The sequence below is a fragment of the Peromyscus eremicus genome, chromosome 1 (genome assembly GCF_949786415.1).
Source record: "Peromyscus eremicus chromosome 1, PerEre_H2_v1, whole genome shotgun sequence".
NCBI lineage: Eukaryota > Metazoa > Chordata > Mammalia > Rodentia > Cricetidae > Peromyscus > Peromyscus eremicus.
Window position 1 is genome coordinate 191884895 of NC_081416.1, and position 26003 is coordinate 191910897.

Below are 26003 nucleotides of genomic sequence, written 5' to 3' on the forward strand. Positions count from 1 at the left end.
GCCAACCTGACTGCATAGCAAGTGGCTCACGGAGCTTGTGAGTGCTCTCCCAGTGAGGGCTCACACTGGCCCTGTGACTATCACAGGTACTAACACAACTAGCAATACACAAACCTGAAGATCCTGCCAACAGTGCCTGAAAACCTGAACCACCAAGCAGCCTCTGGGGCCTCTGCCCTGTGTCTCTTGCTGACCCAAGTCCTTCTTCCTCTCAGGACAGCAGGAGTGATAGCTGCAGGACGGTCTCCTCAGGAGGAGAGCAGAAAACAAGCCCCAGGCAGTGCTCTTTCCTCCCTTCAGATGACCAAGACTAGTCACCAACTATTTCTACACCTTTATTTCTCTGTGTAAAGAGTAGGGAAAGGAATAAAATAAAAATGGCACAGTTGACACACACACAAAAAAAACCACATGGTTGCGGGGTCGGAGAAAGGGTAGTGGTGGTAAGTAGATGGGTGAGGGGTCCCTATTACAGCAGCAGGAGCCAGTGACCTAGGATGCTCCATCTCTCCCAATATGGGCAGGAACAGCCAGCTCTTCCTTTCAGGCTGCTGCCCTGCCCCAACTTGCACTGCCCCAGCCCCTTGGGAGGTGGACAGAGAAGTCTTCCCAGGCTACAGAGAGGAGGAACCGTGCTGGGGGAGGGGCCTGGGGTCAGACCATGCACAGGGAGTGACAGTCATTGACCTCCACCACCTCCCTAAGAGAGGTACTTGGTGGGGGTTGGAGGGTAGACACCAGAGGCCGGCAATGGTTCTTCTTCCAGCATCAGGCAAGAGACAGAACTGGGGAAACAAGGAACAATCAGACCTCAGAACCAAACCACATTCTCTACCTACACTGCTAAGCGCTGCCCCCTTCCCAGGACCCCCCACCTTTCTTCCAGGGGCTCAATACTCTCAGGCCCTTACCAGTCAGAGCCTCCTGGGCAAAGTACTTGACATCCACATCCTGGTCTTGGGTCAGCTTCTCCAGGATGGGCTTGACTTCACTCTGCAGTGTGCTGGAAAGGGAGGAGAAAAGAAGTGTGGTGAGCCGGGTTAGGCTGGGACAGGGGAGTCACAGGCAGGAAGAAGGTTCCTGTGCAGGTAAGCATCAAGACAGAGACACACCACATCACTAGGCAGAGTATACACAAGGACACACACAAGTATACAAATGAGAAATCCTGATCCCTAGGCTTGGAATCAGTTAAACAAGGACAGCTCTGGGGCTAGCACAGGATGTGAGCAAGGTCTGGAAAGCAGAGCCCACAGGTGTTAAGAGCTGAGCAAACATATTCACCAAGGGACTGTGTGTCTGGTATGAATACAAAGGCACATCCCTCTAGATTCTTGTCCGGATGAGCCCAGACTAATAGACAGGGACAATAGGTATGACAGGAAGATCAAAGGCTTGTTCATTTCAAGGGGCCTAGAAGCGGCATTTATACGGAGAGGGGGGGGGGGGGTCTGCACGTCCTGTAAGCAAGTTGTGAGACATGAGGGCCCATCTCAGAGACAAAGGTCAAAGGCCCTGGAGCAGAGGCAATACAGACAGGCATCAGATGTCCCCTTCAGTTGGCAGGCAGCTCCTCCTCCCTCCATACAGTCACTGCCAGCATTTCTAACACCTAGAGTTGCTTTGCTTCTGTTGTTTGCCTGCTCCTTTGTTTGTTTTGGGGAGGCAGGCCTTACTATATAACTACATGTGACCTCAAACTATGTATGTCAGGCTGGTCTACAACTCATGACCCTCTTGCCTCAACCCTGAGAGTGCTGGGACTACAGGAAGCTGTGCATCATGCCTGGTGGTTACTTTTTTTTTTTCCCCCCAAGACAGGGTTTCTCTGTGTAGCTTTGGAGCCTGTCTTGGAACTCACTATGTAGCCCAGGCTGGCCTCGAACTCACAGAGAGCTGCCTGCCTCTGCCTCCTGAGTGCTGGAATTAAAGGCATGCACCACCACCGCCCAGCACTCTGGATGTTACTTTTTCCCAAAAATTATTTATTTACTTGTGTGTGTGTGTGTGCACATTTTTGTGAGTTCATGGTCTTCAGTGTGTGTAGAACAGTCCTTGGAAGCCAGAAGGTGGTATTGGATACCCTAGAACTAGTTACAAGCACTTGTGAGCTTCTGTCTGAGTGCTTGGAAGCAAACCAACGTCCTCTGCAAGAGCAGCTAGTGGTCTTGACCACTGAGCCATCATCTCTCCTGGCTTCCATCTGACTCTTTTAAACAAAATATAAATGGCTTATTTTCCTGACTCTAGCTTCTCCCTCAACATGGTACCAATAAATTATCCATAATTATCCACGTTGCTACTGGAAACAAGCATTTCTTTTCTCATTACTAAGTTTTCTGTCCCGTGAATAAGCCACAACATACTGTGTGAAGGCATTTGGCTGCTTCTGTCTTATGGCTGCTATACATAAGGCCACTTGTTGCAAGACATTGCTGCCTGGTCAGAGGTCAAAGCCTCCCCATGGCCTAGCAGTTTATCTCAATAAGCTCAGCAACATGGAGCTCCCTCCCTCCAGCAAAGCTTCCTGCTTTCTACCTGCCCTTATCTAGAGAATGTCCCTGGGCCTGGAGGGCTGACATTACCTAAAAATTGTCTTCAACCAGTTGCTTGATTCATCTTTTGCTTGACCCTTGACACAGATCCCTGCTGAGAAGACTTGTGCTAGGGGTTCTGCTATAGGACCCTACTGCCACATACTAAGCCTTGTGATTCAAGAGTGCCACTTAATGCAAATTAGCGTTTGTCCCAAGGCACCCCAACCCTATATATTCCTTATACTCTGGAATAAAACTGACCTGATTCCCTGAAATCTGTCTCTTGGAGGGCTGTTTCCGTTCATGCTCATGGGCCGCCAAATCTTTCTGTCACCCCACCTGCCTCTTTCCCTTCTTGCCCTGGTGGCCAACAGGCTGATGGGAAAAAAAAGGACACCCATAGCCACTATATTTGTGGGGGTTGGAGGGAGGAGTACTCACTTCTCTAAAAGCAAGGCCTGGCTCTATGTCTACCTAACTGCATCCCTCCAGTTAATGCTCAGCCTTTTAAGCCATGTGCTGGTGGCATAGCTGTGCCACAGCTCCCAGTTCAGAGAAATTCAGCTGTAACCTGTGCTGTCCCAACAACCTACGATGCTCAGCACCTAGTCAGATGCACCTAGTTGAGTGCTCACTGAGCATGTGAAGACCCTATTTTTAAATTAGCACAAAAGCACAGGTTCCCTCATGATACTGTCACACATATTGTTTTGATGGACTACTTGCTGCCTCTCTCTCCTCCCAACTTGCACCTTCCAATACTCCCACGTGAATGCCACAAGCCCTACTTCCCTTTGTCTTCTTCCCATCTGTATCTTAGAGTTTCCTTGTCTTCCTACCTGTAAGAGTCTAGATGAGTTCTTTACACATAGAAATATCTCCACCCTGTCAGGGGTTCACCTTCTGATACACAGCTTTTCATTTGCATAAAGGCCACCCTATCAATTTCTTCCTTTCACAACTTCCCTGGTCTATGTCCCACCCAAGTCATGAAGACATTCTTCCATATTTTCTACAAGTTTCATTCATCATCCTGGTTCTGGTTTGAAAACTAACTTCAAATTAATTTGTTTATGCAGACGCAGGAATTCCAGTTATTTTACATGAGCATCCAAGTGATCCAATCATTCTTAAAAATGGACATTTCTCCATCTAACTACAATGGTACCCACTGTTCCACACATGGGAGTGTTCTGTGTGCTCTGGAAAATGTTCCAGTGAGACATGAATGTCCATCATGCTGTTTCTTAATTATGTACATGTTTCCCAAGCTTTCCAGGACAGTTTAATAGCTTCACTAGAAATGTTAAATGTATTTCATTGAATGTATTTTTGGTTATTTGATATTTGTGGTACAAGATAAATTTTAGATACAAGCCTAACTATCTACATAGATAAACACGGTACATAAATAAATACAGGCTAATTTCATTTTGTAGTAATTCGTTGCAGTGTAAGCCTGCAACTACCACCCTCTCTTTTCTTTCACTCTATTCTGTGGGAATGAATTCTCATTCCAATAGGGAAAACAGGCTTTGGGGACGAAAGAGGAGGCTAGGGTCACAAACAAGAAGTCTTCAAACCCTGGGCTACATCTTCCAATATCTAAGATGTTTAGAACAAGCCCCAAACCTCACCTGTTGTCAAGAATGGGTCCTATCTTCTGTAGGGATTTGGCCACATTGAAGCGGACATTGGCAACTGGGTCTCCAGCCATACGAAGAACTGTGGGCAACATGTGCTTGGTGGTGATATCCTGCCCACAGACCTCAGACAGCACCTGAAGACCAGTGAACAGCAGAAGCATGATTATGCAAGGCTCACTGCTAAGTCCCCATGTCTCCCCATCTGACCAGGCTACCTGGGTCATCATCAGGTTCCTGAGGAACACGGGAGGAACTGGATCCAGAGGTATCACCCTGGGGGAGAGGTTCCCTCTTGTAGCTCCAAACTCCCTAACACAGTCTTCATCTGGGGATGTTCTGGGCTCTATGTTTGTATTTCCTTCATCCTCAGGGTTTAAGGGGTATTGATTCCTAACCCCTGAAATCCCTCCTTAATACAGGAGTCTCCAAATTGTAGTATGGAGGAAATGAGCAGAATACTTGTCATTTCCAACCCATCCTTTAACTTCTAGTCTAGGTAGGACTTACATATCCTTAAAGCAGTACAGGTCAGTATAACGCTAATGAGTATTAGTAAGTATACTCTGACATAGAATCAGAGCTGTTCTATGCCCTCTGTGTCTATTACATTACTCTTCACAGCCTAGTGAGCACCAACATAAATCCCCAAAGGTGAGCAAAACAAACCTTTGATGTGTGGCACAGCTGGAATTGAACTGGATTAACTCCAGAGCCACAGAGTTGCTCTCCTGCTCAGCAAGCAGAAGGTGCTGCAGTATGAACACATGTGCTCTGCTGACCAGCGAGGAGAGGGTGCTCAGAATGAGACTGCTGCTCCCACACTACAGCCTCCCGATCTTGCATCTTTCACCATGCAATTCTCAGCCCCCGAGGCTTGATGTCACACTGCAGACTCAAGCTCAGGCCTGCAGTCCTCAGACACCCATCCCTGGCACCAAGTCAGGTTTCCATTTCTAAGCAAAACACCTGGGTAGATATGGCCCTCCTCCACCTTCATCTCAGGGGCACTCCCATTCCCTGGGCTTCACAGGCAGTTGGGATGCTCACATTGATGCAGAAGAGTGTAGTCATGCGGTGCAGGTAGTTAGGGTCTCCAGACATAGCTAGGACCTTGGGGATGATAGTGGCATGAGCCCACTCCTTCCCGAACTTCTCCACTAGCTTCTTGAGGTTGCTGGTGGCAGCCTCGCGGATAGCATAGACTGTAGTAGGAAAAGGGCAGGTGAGGTGATTCAAGGTGAAAGACTGACCAGGAGGGGTTAACAGCCACGCCTGCTCCTGCCTAGTTGGAGGCCCTAATGTGGTCAATTCAGCCAAAACAGAAAACAGCACTAGCTACGCTTTGAGTTTCTTCTCATACAGTACCTTCTGGCCACCCAGAGACAGACGCTATTTGCCTCATTATTTAGAAGTGCTAACTGAGAGTCTGCTTGTGCAGATTATATCTCAAGTTATTTAATGCATACTAGTTAAACTGGCCGGGTGGTGGTGGCGCACGCCTTTAATCCCAGCACTTGGAAGGCAGAGCCAGGCAGATCTCTGTGAGTTCGAGGCTAGCCTGGGCTACCAAGTGAGTTCCAGGAAATGCTCAAAGCTACACAGAGAAACCCTGTCTCGAAAAAACAAAAACAAAAACAAAACAAAACAAAAACTAGTTAAAACTGCCTGACAGAAAACAAACAAACAAACAAAAACAGTAACCACTTAATAAAAACAAGGAACAAGTCTTACAAGGGCCCATGAGACCACAGTGAGAAGTCTTCATGTTTCAGTAGGAGTGTAAAGCAGCAAGATAGGAAGGGACTTGCTTATGGTTCATCAGACAAAGTGAAGGATTCAAACCCATGTATTTCTTCTTGGTGGCTCTCCAACTCCACATCCCATCCCCACCCCTAATCTACACTTCTCTAGGTTTTTTTTTTTTTAACAGCAACAGAGTGGGTACAGGTGAGCGCTGACAGTTAAGGAAACGTGCCAGCTCATCTGTCTGTCCTTGTGACTACTAACCTGTCCTGCTGTGTGGCTGAGCACACTTACCATGATCCACCAGCCAGGCCATACATAAAGAGTTGAGTTTCTCATCAAAAAATTCCACACCCTGCAGGAAAAAATGATTGGTAAGGCTTGAGGGGATAAGAGGAAGGAAGGGAGGGAGGGAGGGGTCCCAGAGAATCAGGCAATTCTGAACCACATCAGAGCTGCCAGTCTTCTTCCTCTGACTAAACTCCACGCATCTGCTAAGGACCCAGTTCCTGAGTCCAGTCCTCCCACCATGGGCAGCTGTCACTGCCTACACTGAGGCTCCAAGACCCTAGTTACAGCACCACAGCTATGGCACCAGGGCTATGGCCAGACTAGAAATCTATATGAAATCTATCAACTCCGGACCAACAAAAGCTGGCTCCTTACTCACCAGCTGTCCAGCCAGCAGAGGCATGTACTCAATGATGGCCAGCCGCACTCGCCACTTGGCATCCTCAGCCAGCTCCACAATGGCAGGGAGCAGAGACTGAGAGAGCTGCCGGATGCCAATCACCTCATTCACGCAGTCCAGGTTGGAGATGATGTTCAGCCGCACCTCAGGACACTTGGGAAAAGGATAGGAGGATTAAGATAACACACTGCATACAGCAGCTCTAGAAAGGTGATAGGAGCAGGCAAGCGCTCCTTTCTGGGTATCATCCTGTAACATGAAATAACCAAATATCCATCTAGTCTCAAGGATAGCTGAGGCTCTTCAAAGTGAAATGGGAGCCCCCTGATAGACTGAAGTATCTAGTGTCTGGAATACCAAGGAGTGAATGTGTAGGACTCATTCTCTATCATTCTCATCACTTCAATTTGCTAATGTCAGACCAGGGAGCACATGTGACAAGTCTCTGAAGTGCCTGACTCTAAGCATGGCAGTCCATATCCATCCACACTCATTCCATAGAGCAGAGACATCTACAGGAACAAATACATGGACTGGCTCCACAGAGGCCACGAAAAGCAAGTCCTCTGGAAAACCCAAAACCCAGATCCAGGAAGAGGTTTTGTTTTGTTTTTTTGTCTGTTTGTTTTTTTGTGGTGATAGAAACTGAACCCAGAGCTGTGAATGTTAGACCTTTCAACTGACTTCACACACCTCTAAAGAAGACTTCCAGAGCAGGAACAGCCTATGAAGAATCTTTGTCCCTGCCTGGTTCATCATTATAGAATCAGCCACTGGCCGGGCAGTGGTGGCGCACGCTTTTAATCCCAGCACTTGGGAGGCAGAGTCAGGTGGATCTCTGTGAGTTCGAGGCCAGCCTGGTCTACAGAGTGAGATCTAGGACAGGCACCAAAACTACACAGAGAAACCCTGTCACAAAAAAGCAAAAGAATCAGCCACTGGGTACTCCATGAAAGTTCTCCATTAAAGAATTTGAAAGGACAGCAGCACTCCAGGCTTGCTTCCCAAGTCCTCTGGCCCTCTGTTACCACAGTGACATCTTTTGTCCTCTGTGGTCTAGGCTACCTGCTCAGTTAGGTATGGTGACCTGACTGGCTATGGTCACTGGAACATGTAGAAGACACAAGCTAGAGCCAAACCCTTCAATGGGCCAAGAGATAAAATCATAGTTGTGACCCCAGACCAAGAAAGCCAGGCCAGCAAAACTAACCCCCCAAGAAAGCAACAGTTGGAATGATGTGAGAGGAATAATCACAACTTATTTATGCTACTGTATTAGGGTCTCAATGGAACATGAACTTAAAAATCATGGCGTACCTCTCTAGTATCTACAGTATCTGAATGGAACTATGGGACAGGTTACCACCTGTTCCTCTCCACTGGCACACTCTGTGGATCCCTAAGGATCACCACTGTCTTGGTCTTTGTTCATATCCTCAACACTAGAGAATGGATGAGTGCAAAGTTAAGGGCACATGAAGCAATGTCTAACAAGAGTGAGTGAATAGACACAGACACTTAGGCCTGTCATCAAGCAGGGAGTGCGGGGTGTAGTATGTGGTGCCAAGATTCTAAAGCATTCTTAGATAATCGGGTGAACTGTAGTCCATCATCTCTGCAAAGAGCTGAAAACCTTCCTGGTGCTCTTACCTCATCCTTTAGCTGAGCCAAGAAGAGTGGCAAGAGGTGTTCAATGGTGTTGTCTTTGCCCAGAATGGGAGAGAGGCCCATGATGACTGAAGCCAGCGCTGACTTGACGTGTTGGTTGGCATCTGACACGAGCTCCTGGGGAGGAGATGAAAGGGTCAGAAAAACCCCTTTATTGGCAAGTGGCTACAGAGACCTCAGCCCTGATGCCTAAGGAGATCACACTCTCCTAACATAGTCAGAGCAGCTCAGGCATGAACTGCACTTATATTAAACAAGCCCTCCCTTGTTTATTATGTGAGCCCTGCTTCCAGCAGCCACTGCCCCATTCCCCAAGCTCCGTGGGTAAGGGGACTCAGTGGCCTCTGAGGGGTAAACACATCCCTTAGATCTTAGGGTCAGCTGTAACCCTCAGATTTTGCCTACAGACAAACCATGACTGTTAAACCCAGTTACTATGTGTCCCAAAAGGACCCAAACCTAGCTTGGATCTGATGGTACTCAAAACCAAATCTTCACCCCTCGGTGGCAGTCTCAAATCCTACAACCAAGCACTCCATTACCTTGATGCAGGGCAAGATCTGGGTCATGATCACATTCTCCCGGCAGTCAGCTGAGAGATTTTCACAGAACTCTGTGGGCAAAGACAGGAAGGTGCTGTTGAGACTTGATAGCCGGGTCCCATTTCTGCCTCGCAGACATCCACCCACCTAGCTGTGTTCTGGTCACCAGCACCAACCTTTGACCTTGTGGGAGGCTGCGGCCCTCACCTCGGCCTCACAGTCCTTCATCAGGTTCTGGAAGGCGGGTACCAGATCTGTCTTGGTGATCTCAGGCCCCACTGCTTTTTGGAGCTGTACACAAAGAGAAGAGGGGCAGGGTTGAGAGGCTGGCAGCCACTCAGTGCTAATGAGGCAAAAATTGAGGTGAAGGCACCAGAATGAAGGTAAGACACAGCACCAGGAACCTCATCCCAGGACCACAACACAATCCCCAGTGAAGTCGTCACTGTGCTGAACTCTTGCTTCCTCAGAAACAGAAGGAAGGCTCTAGGACAGCTAACATAGTATGTTTTCCATTTACTGTTCAGGTTACTTGGGGCTGGATTCCATTACCTAAACATAGTAAGTGGCTCCCACTTTCATCTGACATGAAAATATAAGCATATTTATATTTTATTTAATTGGCTACAAGAAGGAGGTATCATTTTTGTAATTACAAATGAAATGAGTAAAGAGGAAGACATATGAGCCCTGCCAGTCTCAAGGATCCAGGAGAAGAAGGTATGTGGGTCTGCTTTAACCTGCTTGGAAGACCAGCTGGAAGCAGGATGACTCTCTACTACTAAGAGAATAAATAAGTAAAAATCTTGCAGGGCCTCACGTTATCTTGGGCACACAATACCTTTTATTTAAGAACATGTTTGTGGTCTGCTGTGGGCAGATTGTTATTTCCATAACCCAAGGGTCCTGTCTTCCAAGGCCTAGTGTAAGCCTACTTCCCGCTGAGACAGAAGGAGCAGACTGACTCTCTTGCCTTTACAGTGGTTCTAAGCCCTTCAGGCGCATAGACTTCAGCATGGCCAAGTGTCAACTTCATATGCCCACGAAATAGCCCTTAGGGCTGAGCCTTCCAGCAGACCGCAGTAATCATTATCACAAGGGGGTGCTCCTGTCCATCACTTCTGCCCCTTCTCTCAATGAATCCCAGGATCCCGCTTCTCATTCTGTTTCTCACCTCCTACATCCTCTGCACAGGCTGTCTTCTTGTTTGGACACAGTTCCTATCTAGATGCCACTTCCTCATCCTCAAAACCAGCTGGAGCACGACCTCCTCCTTTCAATGCCATGAGGCATAGAGAATAGCACACTCCATCAGTACTTTCTATTGAGGCTGACCTTTAGCCTGCTCCTTGAAGGCAAGGTATGCGTGTAATTCACTGACTGTAGTACCTCCACCAAAGGCACTGCTAATAACTATGGGCCTGGGAACATAGCACAGCAGTAGAGCGTCTGCCTAGCATGGGTCAAATGGGTCAAGCCTTGGGATCAACTCTCAGCACCGGGGTGGGGTTGGGGTCATGCTGTCAGGTAAGGAAATTTTGATCTTGTCCCTGCTCTGTCTATCTTATGGCAACTAGCTCTTAGACTGTATTTTTCTTAAGGAAGCTGTGAGGTCAGGGAACATGCTTTCATGGAGTTGGAACTTGGCTTCACAATCATTCTTATCTTAGCACACTCAGGTGCCAATCATGTATCCAGGGCTGGCTCTTCAAGATCAATGGAATACTTATTAAGACTGAGGACTGTGACTGCTTTAATAAAACATGCCAGCTCCCACATGTGTCTCACTCCTCCCCTCAGAGAACCTCATACCAACTTACCTCTGTGAACTTGTCAGCCACCATATAGCGGACACGCCAAGACTTATCCTCAGCAGCCTGGCGCAAGGTGGGCATCACTAAGGCCTCCAGGTCCTCCTGGGGCAGAAGCTGAGCAATGTTCACACATGCCTCCACTGCCAGCAGCCGCACCGAGTCCTGGGGAGAACAGGGGGTAGGGTGGGGAAGCAGAGGTCCACTGAGCTCTGAGGGTCCCTTGCCTGAGCAAGTAAGGGCATGGTGACAGGCAGGGACTGACTCACCTGCTCGTCAGAGGCCAGGTTAGAGAACATGGGAATGATCTCACTCTTGACATTGTCCAGCTCCAGCACCTTGGCAAACTCCCCCAGCTTGGAGGCTGCGGCCCGCCGCACCATGGGGGTGTCGTCTGAGCACAGGTTCCGGAAGTACCTGGGATAGATGAAGGCCTGGGCTTAGGATCCTGGGAAACCCTAGCAGCTGGCAGCCCAGCCCAGCACAGAGCACTGCTGGTTCTGCTAGAAACTCTGCTGCCCACAATGGTGACTTTGTACAACTCATGAACTCTGTTTTCCCAGTCCTACAAATGGGACAAACAAGAATGGAATGTCCCCGCACAACTGACTTGAGGTCTCAGTGAAAGAGTACAAAATAGTACTAACGACTGGCCATGGCCATAAAACTGTTTAAAATGCCACTAACAGGTCTTCCTTGTCAGGAGCCTCAGTCAGAGACACATAGGGACTAATGGAGACATTGCAGTATGTGCACATGGCTGTAACCCAGTACTACAAAGTGACAAATCAGGACCTGGGCTTCACAAGTCTGAGCAACAAGGCAGTGCAATTGCCAGAACATCTACTGAGGGGTCTAGACCAGGGGCAGGCTGGAGGTAACACCAGACACCATTTGTTATGTGGTGTTCTAGATTCTGTTCCAAGCAGGCCATGTGTAACCAATGGCAGGAATGAATTTCCATGAAGGCAGGCCAGGCAAATTCACTCCTGTGGTGTCCAGAGGCCACCGTCAAGGACAAGCCTCTGAGGAAAGCTGAGGAGGGAGTAAGGAGAACTCAGCAACATCAGGTTCTGGGAAGACCTAGAGGGGCCTGAGGCTTCGAGGACCGTCAGAAGAGGTGACAGGGTGCAGGTTGCCAAGGGCAAGTGAGGACTCACTGTCGAAGTTCTGCCTTCACAGCACTGGATACTCGGGGGTAGCAGACTGAGAAGAGGCCGCAGGCCGAGGTGCGGGAGGTGAACCAGTCTCCACCCGCCAGCCGCTTCACCAGAGGCACAAAATGAGCCTCCAGGTCGGAAGGTGAGTGCTCGTGTGAGATGGCCCGTAAGGATTCTACCGCCTTGTCTCGCACCACTGTCTCTTCCACTGTGGCCAGTGACTCCAGGGGTGGCTGTGAGGAGAACACAAGTTAGAAAACAGTGTTTTCCCTACTGTCAGCTTTGGTACCCCACCTCATGGCCTGATCTCCCCACCCCATCTTCATCACAAGCATCCCATGAGGATCCCTGAAAGACCCTCACTGGGTCCACAAACCAATCAGTTCTCCAGGAGGCCCACGTGTGTAGCTCTCAATGTACAATAATCACTGCTGATGTTGGCTTCAAAATCCCTGTACCAGGATGTAGGCAACACCACTGTATTGCTCACATATTTGTCACTCCTTTATGAGTCCTGTGAAACAGTCTGGATACTGTCCTCATTAATCAAAGAGCAGGAATCTGAAGGACACAGGCTATGTAATTTGCCTAAGCTGCTAACAGCTATAAGCCAAGATCTGAAAGACCATTTGGCTCTCCTTCCATACATAACAGATCCTGTCAGTATTAGGTCCTCTCTGTGCTCTCGGCCATCACACAGACGTATGGTATGGTATGGTATGGTATGGCCTGGCACGATCAAGCAAACAATCTTGAAAACCTAGCTCTGCTACTTACTAGCTACGAGTCCCTCCTGGCACTCTAGGTGACTCATATATCAGATATACCTTCCTACCCAACCACAACAACCACAGCATCTAATTGTGAGTACTTACTACATGCAAATGCTGTGTGAGGGACTCTAAGTCAGTTAGCAGGGTGGGCTTCAGTGGCTTCAATTTAGAGGCAGACAAAGGTTAGCACTCTTGAAAGTCTTATCAATAAGTTGTAGAACTCTGCCTGACCCCAAACCCACAACCCTACAAGTGGGGTGCCAGCTGGCCCTAGTATGGGTAAGTATACAGAATGCATTGTAACTGTAGATTAAATGCCACTAATGACTAGACATAAGTGACATCCAAAGCCCATCCATTCCGAGGTGATCTCCAGCCTTCCTAATTCCTCTCCTTCTTGGTCCCCAAGGACAGAACCACAGTTTTGACCCCAAGGTAAAAAAGAGGATTAGGGGACCTCCCAGCTTTCACTCACCAGCAGGCAGTGCACATACTCAGGTCCTCCCACCAAAGTGGTGAAGGTTCCCAGTTGTTCGGCCAAGGCCAAGAGGACCTCATCTTCATCATAGATGGTGTCTGTGGGACAAACACCAAGTCCATCAAAGACTCAAGCCAAACTAGTAACCCCAGCTTCAAACAAGCGAAGAGCCCTCTGCTTCCTCACTGTCAGCACCCCATCTCCCTACCCACTTTCTTCATCATCCTCTACCTGGAGAGCAGAGTGAGCCCCAGTCCCACAACTGCCTTTTCTGTGCTAGATTAGATGGAGAGTGGCAACTGAGTGGCACCACTACTCTAAGCCCCAGGTTTGGCTTCCTCTCAATGGGGGCAAACAGAACCATGTTTATGTAGCACAGGATGTTCAACTGAACATCTGGCTTAAACACACAGCACTGCTTTCAGGAACTCCTGAAAAGTTAGGTAGGTTATAACTAACGTAAGAAAAACTATATACATAAAGTACAATAACTATATACAATATATACAAGTAATAAATACCTAAACAATGTCCAGTCCATTTGTATTTGACAAATTCAGAGAAAATAATTCCATTATCTATCCTATTTTGGTAAGTCCAAAATGTACCTAATTCACTTTCTATCCTAATTAATCTTCAACTATAACTAACTAATCTTCAACTCCCTCAGAGATCCAAGAAGGAAATAATATTACCTAATAAAAAATAAAAACAGGAAGTGCATGCAAGCAGCTTCCAAAAAAATTGTGAGCTGACAGAAACTTCAGCCAGGAAATTCTTTTCTACCTTTTCAGGGTTGGTTTAGCCACTGCTGCTTGCAGATTTTCCAAGAAGCCGCTAGACTACGTCAGATCCTTTCCTGAACTCATTCTCTCCCCCCACTTGCACCTTTACCAAGTACCCTGTCATGAGCTATGGTCACTTGCAGCCAGGACTTGCTTTCACATGCTCCAGTTCCTGCCAGAGCTGGAGTAGCATGTGCTTAAATCAGTCTGTTAAAAAATGAGTGACCAAGTGACAGGGAAACTGCCTGCTCTGCCCAACTCAAGGGCCTCTCTCAGGTTCTGCCTCTCCTGAGGGAAATGCTGGCTGTTCCCACAATGTGCAGTCACTAGCATTTTAACATTCTCCACTTTGGACTTGCCATGAGGAAGTCAAGCAGAGTAGCTCAGGAGAAACCTAGGCCAACGCTACTGATACCTTGACCTCACAGTTCCAGATTCTAGAACTACAAAAACACAGCTGTTGAAGATGCCCAGTCTGAGGCCTTTGTCCCTAGTAAACTAATAGAATTCAGTGATTTTTCCCTCAAAAAAGAAAAAAAAAAAAAAAAAAAAAAAAAAAAGAGCTGAACGTTCTGTCAATAATGAGATTAGAGGCCTTTAGCTTGTGCTCTCTAAAACACTATCACTGTCCTGCACATGTGTCTGCTGCTTGCTGTTTTGAACACTTTCGGAGCCCAGAGCAGAAGAAATCTGACATTACTTAGATTTCCAACAGCTCAAAAATAAAGGTGTCTGAATCACAGTTCCTTTTCAATCTTTGGTCTCCCGCACTTTCCGGCTCCCACAGTTTTTCCCATCTGGATTATTAAATGCCACATGCAATTTTCAAATAATACATCTGAGTAGTTATTTTCCACGCTTAGTGAATTGTCACTGTCCCATTATGTGACTTGTGACACTGCGAGGAAGGACAACAGCAAGGCAGGCCCGAACCCGGGCCATCTGACTACAGAGCCTTTGTTCTCAGATATTACCTTGCTGGCAGGCTTGCTGCCCCTGTGCCTCCCCTCACACCCCCTCTATATATCCACACGATGATCCTAAATCTCACTCCCTTTGTACTCCAGCAGCCAGCCACAATGGCACCTTGCCCATCTACAGAATTAAACCTCAGAGGCTCCATATGGTACAGAAGGCCAGGAAAAGGCAACCCATTATAACCTATGTGACTCTCTGGGTGCCCCTAATCCTGATGGCATTGTCATCCCACTTCCATTCACTAGTCACTCACACTGGTCATTCTCACTAACTGCACAGCTCCCTCCTCAAAGAATTGCCTACATACAGCACTTACTCCACAGTTCTTATAGAACAGCCTTTCAACTAAGGAGCTGAGCCCAAGCTGGAGGGCATTCCCAGGTTCTCGGCAGGGTAAAGCCACAGCAGCTTGTTTCAAAACCCAGGGATCAGTGGCTTTTCTCCTGTACTATTTATTCATGTAACTGTTCTTCATGTCATCCTGCTGCCCCATAAGCTGCCTCTATCTCCGCATCCTAAAACCTTAGGGTATCTCGGATAGTTTGTCAAAGGAAGACCCTGGTTTGGGACCATCTCCTCAACAGGCCTCAGCTGCCCATGTACCAAACAGGGGAAAGCCAAGGCGCTTGGCCTTCTACTTCTCCCAGGTCATCCACAGGAGATGATCCAATACAAATCACTCTGTCAGTAACAGAGCATTGAAAACCTTTAGTTCCAATTCTGACTAGAGGTGACTGTAGTAGGGGTGAAATGACAATAACGAGAGCAGGGATTTAGTAAGGTGGCCCACACTGTGCCAGCCATGTACTGAGTATTTGATATGTACCTGCAGACAGTGGACTTGCTAAAAGTTAAGAGAGCCCCACTTGCCAAACGCCTGGACCTGTTACAGCATCATGCCTATCTTACCCATGAACCCTCTGATGCAGGCAGATGTGAAATCAGATCACAGTTCTTTACAATTAGCTAACATTGCTCACTATGGAGTCTAAATATAAACTCCCTTTGGTCATCTCCAGACAGAAAAATCCCAGGGAAATGAGTTACTTCATCTTTCTGTGCCTCAGTTTCTTCATGTATAAATCAGCAACAGTACCGCTCCTTGCTTTAAGGTGTTGCTATGAGACTGAGATGAATGGCAATGGAGATAGACATTTAGGAGTATAGGCACCATTATAAACACTGTGTGAACTAAGAGCTAACTCAATATCACAAAACAAGACCTGAGGGGCGAGCTGGCATGTGACAACTATGTAATAAATGCAATGCTACTGTTGAAGCTGTGATTTATATAAACTAGGTTCTATTGTGCCATCATTCCAGATGATTTTTCTCAGAGGACTGCATTTAGGCTCCTCTGGAGTACTGCCCATGCTACCACAGTGGCATAGGGAAGACATTAATTTATTAATCTACAGTGAGACTTCTCACTCAATAGCAAGAACCACCCAACTGTCCTCACTGCATTTGGGCCCCAGAAATCCTTACCTGTAAGGAAGGGCAGGAGCTCACTTCTGGTCCGTTCAACCCCAAGGGCCAAGGCGATGGTGGAGAGCTTCTTGATACTATTGAGGCGAAGCTAATGAAAGGACAAGCAAAGGACAGGAGAACCTTTAGGAATTTTGGACCCACAGGAGTTCCACAGTTCTGAAACTATTAGGTCAATACCTAGACTTCATGCTATTCATGAAGATGCTCAATGATCCACAGTAGGTAACAGTAAAATACAAACAAGCAACTCCGTGTTCCTGAAAAAAATACAGCAATGGAAGCCAGCACCTTCCCTGGGTCTTTCCAATTTTAGTCTAAAATGAACTCCACTCCCCTACCATTACTGCAGAGAACACTTGGGAGGTGGCAGCAGGAGGAAGCAGGAGAATCAGAAGTTCAAGGTCACCCTTAACTACATACCAAGTTCCAGGCCAGCCTCAGCTAGAGCTCCTATAAGCCACCCTAATTAAAATGACTGTATGTAGGAGGACTATGGGAAATGGGGGATCAGTGGGAATGGCAGGGTACAGAGAGGATTATGATCAAAATGCATCATGTAGATGCAGGAGAATATCATAATGAAACTATTATGTAGAATTAATATATGCTAAAACAACAACAACAACAACAAAAAGCAAGACTAGCATTAAAAGTGCTAATCCCTCTAGTTCAGTGGGGCTGACCCACAATATGAAGGTTTATTTCTTGTCTCTATGTAAGCATGTGTTTTTGCTTATTGTTTTTGGCTTGTAGCTTCCCTCTCACATAGGTCATAACAGCCAGAAGAATGTTTCCTGCCCAAAGCTAGTCACAGAAAGGCTCATCTTCCCCTGCCTTCCTGTACTACTGTAGCCATAAAGGGTTTATCCTGACCATCAACTATAAATACCATTTCAGAAGGGGTCCCATCCTATACCCTAGAAGGAGGAATGCTGCAGAGACCAAGAAGAATGCTGAAACCTTTCTAGGTTTTCCTTATCCAGTCCATTACCAAATAGGGTATGTGGGGACCCTGATTTACAGCCAGCTGATAAAGAGGCACAGGTAAAAGACCTGGGGCTTACAACTGGCATCTGAAGGTCAGGAGACAGTCTTAAGGATGAGACCTGAACTGTAAGATCTGACACTCACCAAGTGAGACAGCATCCCAACTGAACTAGGTTACAGAACACTGGCTGGTGGGTACTGCTACAGAATGGAATGCTTTGTTGTTATCAGGGAAATCATGCACCATTTTAGGATCACGGAACTCTTTTGACTGTTGTGTGAGAGCCCAGGAAAAGCAAGCAGTTTTGTTCTTCCAATGCACAGCATATGGGAGACACAAATCAGTCCTAACCTCTTGTACTTGAGAATGTGAAAGAGCATCTTTGCTAGTAGTATGTTTCATCTTAAGATGAAATCATCCGCTATTCAGAGTTGGTCCTAGGCCCTCTGAGTATCCTTATAAGCAACAGAAATGGAGAAGACATATTTGCAGAAGACAGGGTCATGTAAAAATGGAGGAAGATGTTCGGGTGGCATATGCACAAACCCAAGAACACTAAGAATTGTCAATGGCTCCCTGAAGTTAGAAGAGATATGAGGCAGATTTCCCTTGGAACCTCTGAAGAACTGCTGACTTGATTTCAGATTTTTGGCTTTCAGGACTTTTAGAGGATACATTTGTTGTTTTAACCCACCCTGTTTGTGGTGATTTACTCCATCAGTCTTAACAAATGACTGTCTGGCTAACACATACAACTGGTCTGTCTTGAAGCATTTACATGCTAGGTTCTCACTTGATAGGTTTCCCACTAGGGAAGAACATGTGTGACCATGCCTCTCCACAGAAACTTGAGGCTCAGATAAGGAAACACCTGCCTAGACTAGCCCTGAAAACTGACTATAACAACTTCCCTGTCTGTTTCTTCCTCTCCACACGGTGCTTTTATTCTACCCAGGTCCAGAACTGTCCCAAGAATGTAATAAGATAATGTGAAGAAGACAATGCTTGAGGGACACAAACCATTATCACACAGGGGAACACTCTTCCCTGTAAGAAAAAAAAGAGAACAGAGGAGACTGAGGGAGAGCTGAAGAGCGGGTGCTCTCTACCTGTTCTCTTTTCTGGCCCCAGACAACTGGAAAGACATCTACAAATAACTGTGATCCTGGACAAGTATGGTTCTCAAATAAGGGGACTGAGGCGGGTCTCTGGGCGCACAGACTGAGAATCTGATACAGTGCTATGATGAAAACTGTACCTGAGCACAGCAGTACAAGCCTGTATCCCCAGCACTTGGGAGGCTATGGCAGGAACATCATATGTTCCAGGTCAGCCTGGTCTACAAAACAATACTTTACCTCAAAAACAAAAAAACAACAAACTTTTCATTCACTGTCACCAGGGCTTTTGGAGGAATGAAGGAACAAAGGAGGCCCCAAATCTCATTTCAGTAGTAAAAAGACGTCAGGATGAAGTACTATAAACCCAAAAAACTTATTTTCAGCCAAACTATAAAATGTGCAGAGATCTGCCGGGTGGTGGTGGTGGTGGCGCACGCCTTTAATCCCAGCACTCGGGAGGCAGAGCCAGGTGAATCTCTGTGAGTTCAAGGCCAGCCTGGTCTACAGAGTGAGATCCAGGACACGCACCAAAACTACACAGAGAAACCCTGTCTTGAAAAAAAATGTGCAGAGATCTATGAAAAGGTTAAAAAAACCAAATACTGCAAACACTAACAATCCCTAGATGCTGGCAGTGAGTCTGCAGGTGCTCAGTGCACTGCTGAGTACCTAGCAAAACTATTCTTTAAATTACCAGTAAACGTTCCTGGCCTCACAGTCACTGTCTCTGAATCACTCAACTTGTACTCACAGCACAACGGCAGCCATGGGAAAGAGACATTACGTAAACAAACTGCCATGGCTTATAGTCCAGCAAAACTTCACCTGCAAAAGCTGACAGTGGCTGGATATGGTCCAAAGCCTGTACTTTACTGACCTGTGAACTAGTTTTGATTTCAACATTCTTGCCTCAATTTTTAAAAATGAAATTCTACAGGAATGGCTGTCCTAGCAGCCTGCTTCCTTTCCCCTTTGTGTTTAAGGTAGACAGATGTTTGTGCTCCTCTCCCAGACGGACTATGGGAAATGCATGGGCCAGGGCCACAACTGGTGAGCAGCAGCCCTAAGAGCAACGGATGGTATCAAGGAGCAACTGCAATCACATTCATAATCTTAATGTTAGTATTAACAGCAGAGAACATCTATAGATTGCTCCCGGTATGCTCAGCCAGTTTATTAACAAAGTCGGCATTGTGCTTTGAGGTCTTGTTCTGGAAACACCATTTTAAAAGGCAAGGATGATGATGCAAAGAAACAGGCACTTTATGGAAAGCAATGAATCCCCAACCAGAACCTAAGCACTCTGACTATCCACCCTGTCATTGCAGAAATAAGAGTTGGGATCCTGAGTATCAAGCTTCCTCCCCAGTTGTGGGCAGCTGTTCTTCCACTCTAATTTTGATTTTGTTAACAATGTCCATTGTTTTCTTTAGGAAGATGGCACTGTGAATGCTAGAGAAAAGAGGCAGAAAGCTGTGTAGCCATGTAGCCTGAATTCAAAGCTATGCTGTTATCAATCAGCAAGATCTTAAGTCATCTTCACCCAGTGAGACTTAGGACAGACTTCTGATCTCTAGAACCATAAATAAAACTGTATGTTGTTTTATACTGTTAAGTTTATGGAATGTGTTACAAAAGCCTAACAAAACTGACACACTGATCTAAGCTAATCAAGTCCCTTATTGTCTCTGCATGCACATTTCATTCAACAGCTTCCCTCAATCTGAGCACTAATGTCTTAAATAAGACTTCCCCACCCCCAAACGGAACCATGTATAACAGCATTCCTGACTTCTACTCACTAAAAGCAGCAACAATCTCCCAGTTATGACAAATGACAACCAAAACATCCCTAGACATTGCTCAACATCCCTGGTCGCAAAAATCGCTTCAAGACGGAAACTGCAGTCACCGCATAGATATAGTCCCTCTTTCTATAGGCCTTTCCCCCAACTTCTCAAACACTGCATCCTGGAATCTCTTGACTGTCCCAATTCCTCACCCAACTGTTTAGTTGTTATGCACTCTGCCCAGAATCTCACAGCTCTCCCCTTGACCACAAGCAGGTATTGGCTCCAATTTCAACTTTTTAACAAGACTTCCCCCATACTTACTCTAATACTGTACCCTACATTCTTTATTTTTCTCCCTACTATTTTTCATGGTCAACCCAATATGTATTTGACTGTCACCCCTCACTACAAGGTAAATTCTTCCAAGGCCAGTTTTTGTCCTTTTTCTCCCAGCTGTACACAAGCATCTAGAGCACTGCTCAGAACACAGGCCCAACAAACAATTGCTGATTCATTATCTCAACACTGACAGGTCTCATCACTTCTTACAGGTAGTAGTCTATTTACTTCTGTTTACCTGCTTCACACCTAGCTCCTGAACAGTAACTAGCCTGTTTCTTTGTTGATAGAGTGTCACTATGTAGACTAGGCTAGTCTTGAACCTGCCTCTGCCTCCTGAATGCTGAGATTACACACGCACCACCATACCTGGCTCTGGTCTCTGTTATGTTCCCAACAACATTCCTAATAACACTGCATGTGTTTACTAAACACATAAATTCAGAGTATCCCTAAAACCAGGCTGTTATTCCCATTTAAGAGAAGAGAAACACTGATTGCCGTGTCAAACAGCAAGAAGTGCAAGGCCCAGGAATACAAACTCCTGCCTGTCAGGCATCGGAACCAGAATCATATACATTAAGACTTAGAGGCTGGGCTCAGCCTCAGGTTACTCAGTGCACCACAAACAATTCCATACAGTAGGAGAAACAGAGGCTCCATAGAGCATGGTAGCACAATAGCCACTCCCCCAAATAACAGCTAACATTTATGGGGCCTTTACAAGCAGCCAGTTCTATTTTACTACATTTCCTCAGCCTCCGGGGTTAGCCAGTATTTTGTGGAAAACGGAAGCCAGGGGCGATGAAATAATGTGCACACAAAGTCATTCTCAGGAGAGAGGATACGGCCTTGGGGTCTGACCTTTTTTTTCAAAACCACAGCCGACCGACTCAAAAGGCCCTGGATCACTCTTCTCCCACGAACCAGTTAACTCGCTTGGCAGTCCGGCCTGGGACGAGGTTGGGGAGCGGGGGTCTGTACACGTGACCTATCCCTGAATTAGGCTAGTTAAATCTCAGGAGAGGATACTTTCACGTCCTCCCTCCTCCTTCAGGAGAGCTACCCCAAAATACGAGGTGCAGGCCTAGAGGAATGGGTGGATGTCCTGGTATCAGTCTCCCCTCGGCCCAGGTAAAGAAAACACTAAAAGCAACGGGAAATGTACCCTGGTCCTCGGCACCCATGAGGGCTTCCCCTACTCTGCTGGTCACGCGCCCCCGTCCATCTCCCCCAGGGGGCCATTCTGAGTCCGCCGCCAATCACTCGACTAGCAGGCGGCCGCAGGCTCCCCAGCCCATCTCGGGCCACCCAGCACAGATCCCCGGCGGCCGCGCGCACTCAGAAGGGACCCTCGAGGGTTGCCCTCCGCCGGGGACAAGACCCAATCAGGGGCGCCATCTCATCGAATCCTGCCACCATGGAAGATGAGACCTCGGTCCTGATTGGCCGCCGCTGCCTTCCGCCACTCCCGGAGAACCCGGAGCCATCTCTCCCGCATTCCGCGAACATCCCCGTCCCCGATCTCCCCCACACACTTTAACGGAAGGCTCCCCACACCTGAACGTCTTCATTGCGGAGTTCATCGATGAGCACCGCAATGGGGTAAAGTGAGTCGTCGCCGTCGGCAGCTGCCATCTTGGCTCCCTGGCGTCTGTGTCAGGCTGCGGCCAGCGCCGGGCGGAATCCAGGATCGGGCGGGGCGGTGCCGGGGGAAGGACGCAAAGAGGGCGTGGGGGCGCCCGAGCCAGGCTACAGGGGCTGTCCGGACGCCATTCTCCGCACAAGGTCGCGTCTGTTTGGTCCGAACCAACCAAGTCCCGCCTACTTCCCATTCACCATTGGTCAGACGAACCAGATTGGCTTTCCGCCGCAGGATCGGAAGCGGAAGTGGAGTATCTTAGCGACCAAGGTTGTTCCCGCCCACGTCGCCGCTAGCAACCGCAGGAACGAGCAGGGCTTTGAGCCAATGAGGATCGAGAGTGGGAGGTGGCGAAAGTGGCTTTGTCGGGAGGCATCGAGAAGGTTTAAACCTGGGTGCTGGGAGCCGTGCGTGACGTAATGAAGGACAGGCTGGTCGAGTTGTACCTCCGCGGCGTTACACCGTCCGCTCGCTTCCTACGACCGCGGGCCTGGGGCTGGTGGCATAGGCCCACCTGCCTTCCTACTCTGGATCAGTCGTAGGAACTAGAGCCCTTATCTGGCTGAGGAGCTTCTAGGGAGCTAGTTAGCAATCAGCGAAGTGGAAGGTATTTGAGGATGGACCCCTGTCTCACGAAGAGATTGGGAGCCCAACCCTGTAAAGTATCACAGTCATTTCTCCTTGAGGTTGAAAAATGAACGTATGAAAGAAAGGGAGGAATGGTGGAGGTAGCAGGGTTGGTCGAAGCCTTATTCAGGAAAGACTTCTCTTAGCAACGCATGGCTATTTTTATACTTGTTTGTTTTCTCTTCTCTCCCTTCCCTCCCTCTCTCTCAGACCAGAGAGACAATTAAAGAAGAAAATACCCTCGCAGAGAGTGGGCATTTATAATCAATGATGTGCATTTGTATCTAAATTGTGGCTCTGGCCCTGAGTGGAGACACAAGAATTGGGACTCTCAGAGGAGACTATGGTCCTAACAGTGCCTTCTTGAAGTGCTGTCCCTCCTAATTTGAATGATCTCTATAGAAATCTCCTCCCTTTCCTGTTCATCTCCTTTCATACATAACAATGATTTCCAGTCTCATCTTGAACTGTCCTGGGTTAGACAATTTAGGAAATACTGGATTCATTAACAATCACAAGATAGGGGTAAGTTGTGTTTGTTACTAGAAGATTATAATTGGTACTGGGCTCTTCAGGGGTTAGTGTGAGTATGCGTTTTTACAAGTTGTGAGTTCTTATTGGCACTTCTAATCAATTTATAAAAATTATGAGAATTCAAATAAAAGCTCAGGCTTTCACTTAGCAGTATTTTGATTTTATATTTGTACTCCTTATCTCATGCTGAAAATCCGTAATTTTTAGTGATATATCTGAATTTGGGGACATATCATAAATACATAATTTCATGATTGTATTTTGGGATATTATTACATTTAGAAACGTTACTTGTTAAACAGTTATGCCATGGCCAACACATCTGGGCATCACAGGGACCTAGAAAGAAGGATAATGGAAGACAGAGACACAAGACTCAAGGTTCACTTTGAGAGTGAACAATTGTTATTTTTCCCACTGCTGTTTATATGTTGTTTAACTAGCACCTGGAGATTGCAAGCAGAGTTTGAGAAACAGTCTCTTTGGCTGTATTACCCGAATTCTTCTTTTGCATTTTCCTGCCCTTGGCTTCTTTCGTCCCAGTGGACATTCCTTTTAGGCTTTATCTCGTTCCTGCATTTTTTCAGTCAGGAGACCACAGACTATCTGAACCTAACACAGTTATATACAATATATAATAGAAATGTATGTTATATAATTGAAGGTTTTGTATATTAGGAAATTAGGTAAAAAGCATATGATTAGTAGTTTCAAGTGGTCAGTAGAATTATTAATCAACCTACCAGTTCTAGCTTAACGTGTTTATGTTTTGTTTTGTTTTTGAGACAGGATCTCACAGTGTACTCTTGTTGACCTGGAACTCACTATGTAAATAAGGTTGAACTTGAACTCCTAGAAATATGCCTCCCAAGTGCTAGGACCAAAGGTATGTACTACCACACCCAGCTATGTGTTTATGGTTTTTCTGTCCTTAAGAAAAGTCCCACTTTGCTAGGCGGTGGTGGCACACACCTTTAATCCCAGCACTCGGGAAGCAGAGCCAGGTGGATCTCTGAGTTCGAGGTCAGCGTGGTCTGCAGAGTGAGATCCAGGACAGGCACCAAAACTACACAGAGAAACCCTGACTCGAAAAACCAAAAAAAAAAAAAAAAAAAAAATCAAAACAAAACAAAGAAAAGTCCCACTTGAGGGCTGGGGATGTAGCTCAGTGGTAGAATGCTTGCCTAGGATGCACAATGCTCTAGTTTCAACCCTTAGTACAAGAAAGAAAAGGGTAAGGTGAAAAAAAAGAATGTTTAACTTAATATGTACAGGCAAAGATTTATTTTTTAATCTTTATTCATGTTAACGTGTGTATCTATGTGTATGTATATGTTACATGTGTGCAGGTGCCCATAAGAGGGCGTCACATCCCTTGGAGCTACTCACAGGTAGCTGTGAGTGGCTTGATGTGCTGGAAACTGAACTCTGGTCCTCTGTAAGAGCATCACGTGATCTTAACCACTGAGCAATTGCTCCAGCCCCACTATTTATTCTTTCACTTTGCTTACCACATACAGAGCACACTCACACATTCAGCATTGAAAGCACAGCTATCACAGATCATTCTCCAGACAGTGCAGAGTAGTTCCACATGAAGTCAAGTTTCAGGTATGTGATTTGATGTGATGAGAGGATGGAGGAGAACATTGGAGGTGTGGAGAACATAGGGCTTGAGTTGCCCTGGGGTGGATAGTGGGACTTGTAGACAGTAGGATGTGAAATAGGGCTCCCCTCTTTTTTCCTGTCCCTCCTACCAGAAGAACTCTCTGCACTGTTTTGTCACTGTGATGCAAACCTGGCACTCTCCTCTGGAATGCAGCCTCTTCTAGCTGTTCCATATAGCAGTTCAGCAAGGAGGGCTCCTCAAATATGAGAGAACTGCCGGTTCTCTCCAAGGATACTAAGTGCTCATGGCTGAACTCAAGCTGGATCTGTTTCTTTTGTTTGTTTTTATGCCAGTTTCTCTCGAAGACAGGTTTCATGTATCCCAGTCTGGCTCAAACTCACTATAGTCAAGGCTGGACTTGAACTCCTTCCTGATCTCCCCTACCTCTACATCTACAGCACTGAGATTACATGTGTGCATCACCATACCCAATTTATGTAGTACTGGGAATGGAACCCAGGGACTCATATATGCAAGGTAAGCACTCTACCAACTAAACCACATCCTCAACCCTTCAATGCATAGTTCTCTGACTCTTTTTACCTGTGTGGGATGGAGCATCTGTGTTTTTACTATCTAGAGAAGAATTTTGTTTTTTTAACCCAAAATTCAAAAAATCAGAGATATAAGAAAGAGAACAGAGTGGTTAACAGTATAGATGACATTCCAATTCTACATCCTGCTTCATAGCATCAATATAAAACATTCTGGGTTTAGACTTTCAGGGAAATGTCAAGCATCATCCTATCATCCTTCTACAGAAAAGGTAAGCTTGGGAAGGGAAGGAGAAGGAGTGAGGAACAATCTTTTGTTCAAAACTTCCAGTCTCTATATACGTTTTAGGTGACTCCTAGAGTGTGTACGTTCCTGGGTTCAAAGCTCCAAATGAGGAAAATGAAAGAAAAGAAAGGTTGAAGCCTAGCTTTCAGCTTCCTTCCTTCCTTTTTTTCTTCCTTTCTTTTGTCTTTGTCACAGGAAAGAAGCAAT

General features: G+C 46.6%; 1 protein-coding gene across 1 annotated transcript; it reads right to left on the reverse strand.

The window, feature by feature from the left end:
* Positions 1-322: 322 nt before the first annotated feature.
* Ppp2r1a (protein phosphatase 2 scaffold subunit Aalpha) lies at positions 323-22322 on the reverse strand. The gene is made up of 15 exons (XM_059244886.1): positions 22105-22322; positions 16301-16391; positions 13047-13147; positions 11799-12031; positions 10908-11055; positions 10648-10803; positions 9004-9118; positions 8828-8898; positions 8268-8402; positions 6597-6770; positions 6221-6281; positions 5231-5385; positions 4175-4317; positions 912-1003; positions 323-785 (listed from the first exon to the last, which is right to left on the reverse strand). The coding sequence occupies exons 1-15, from the start codon at positions 22180-22182 to the stop codon at positions 769-771; spliced, it is 1770 nt and encodes a 589-aa protein (XP_059100869.1). The 5' UTR covers positions 22183-22322; the 3' UTR covers positions 323-768.
* Positions 22323-26003: the final 3681 nt, after the last annotated feature.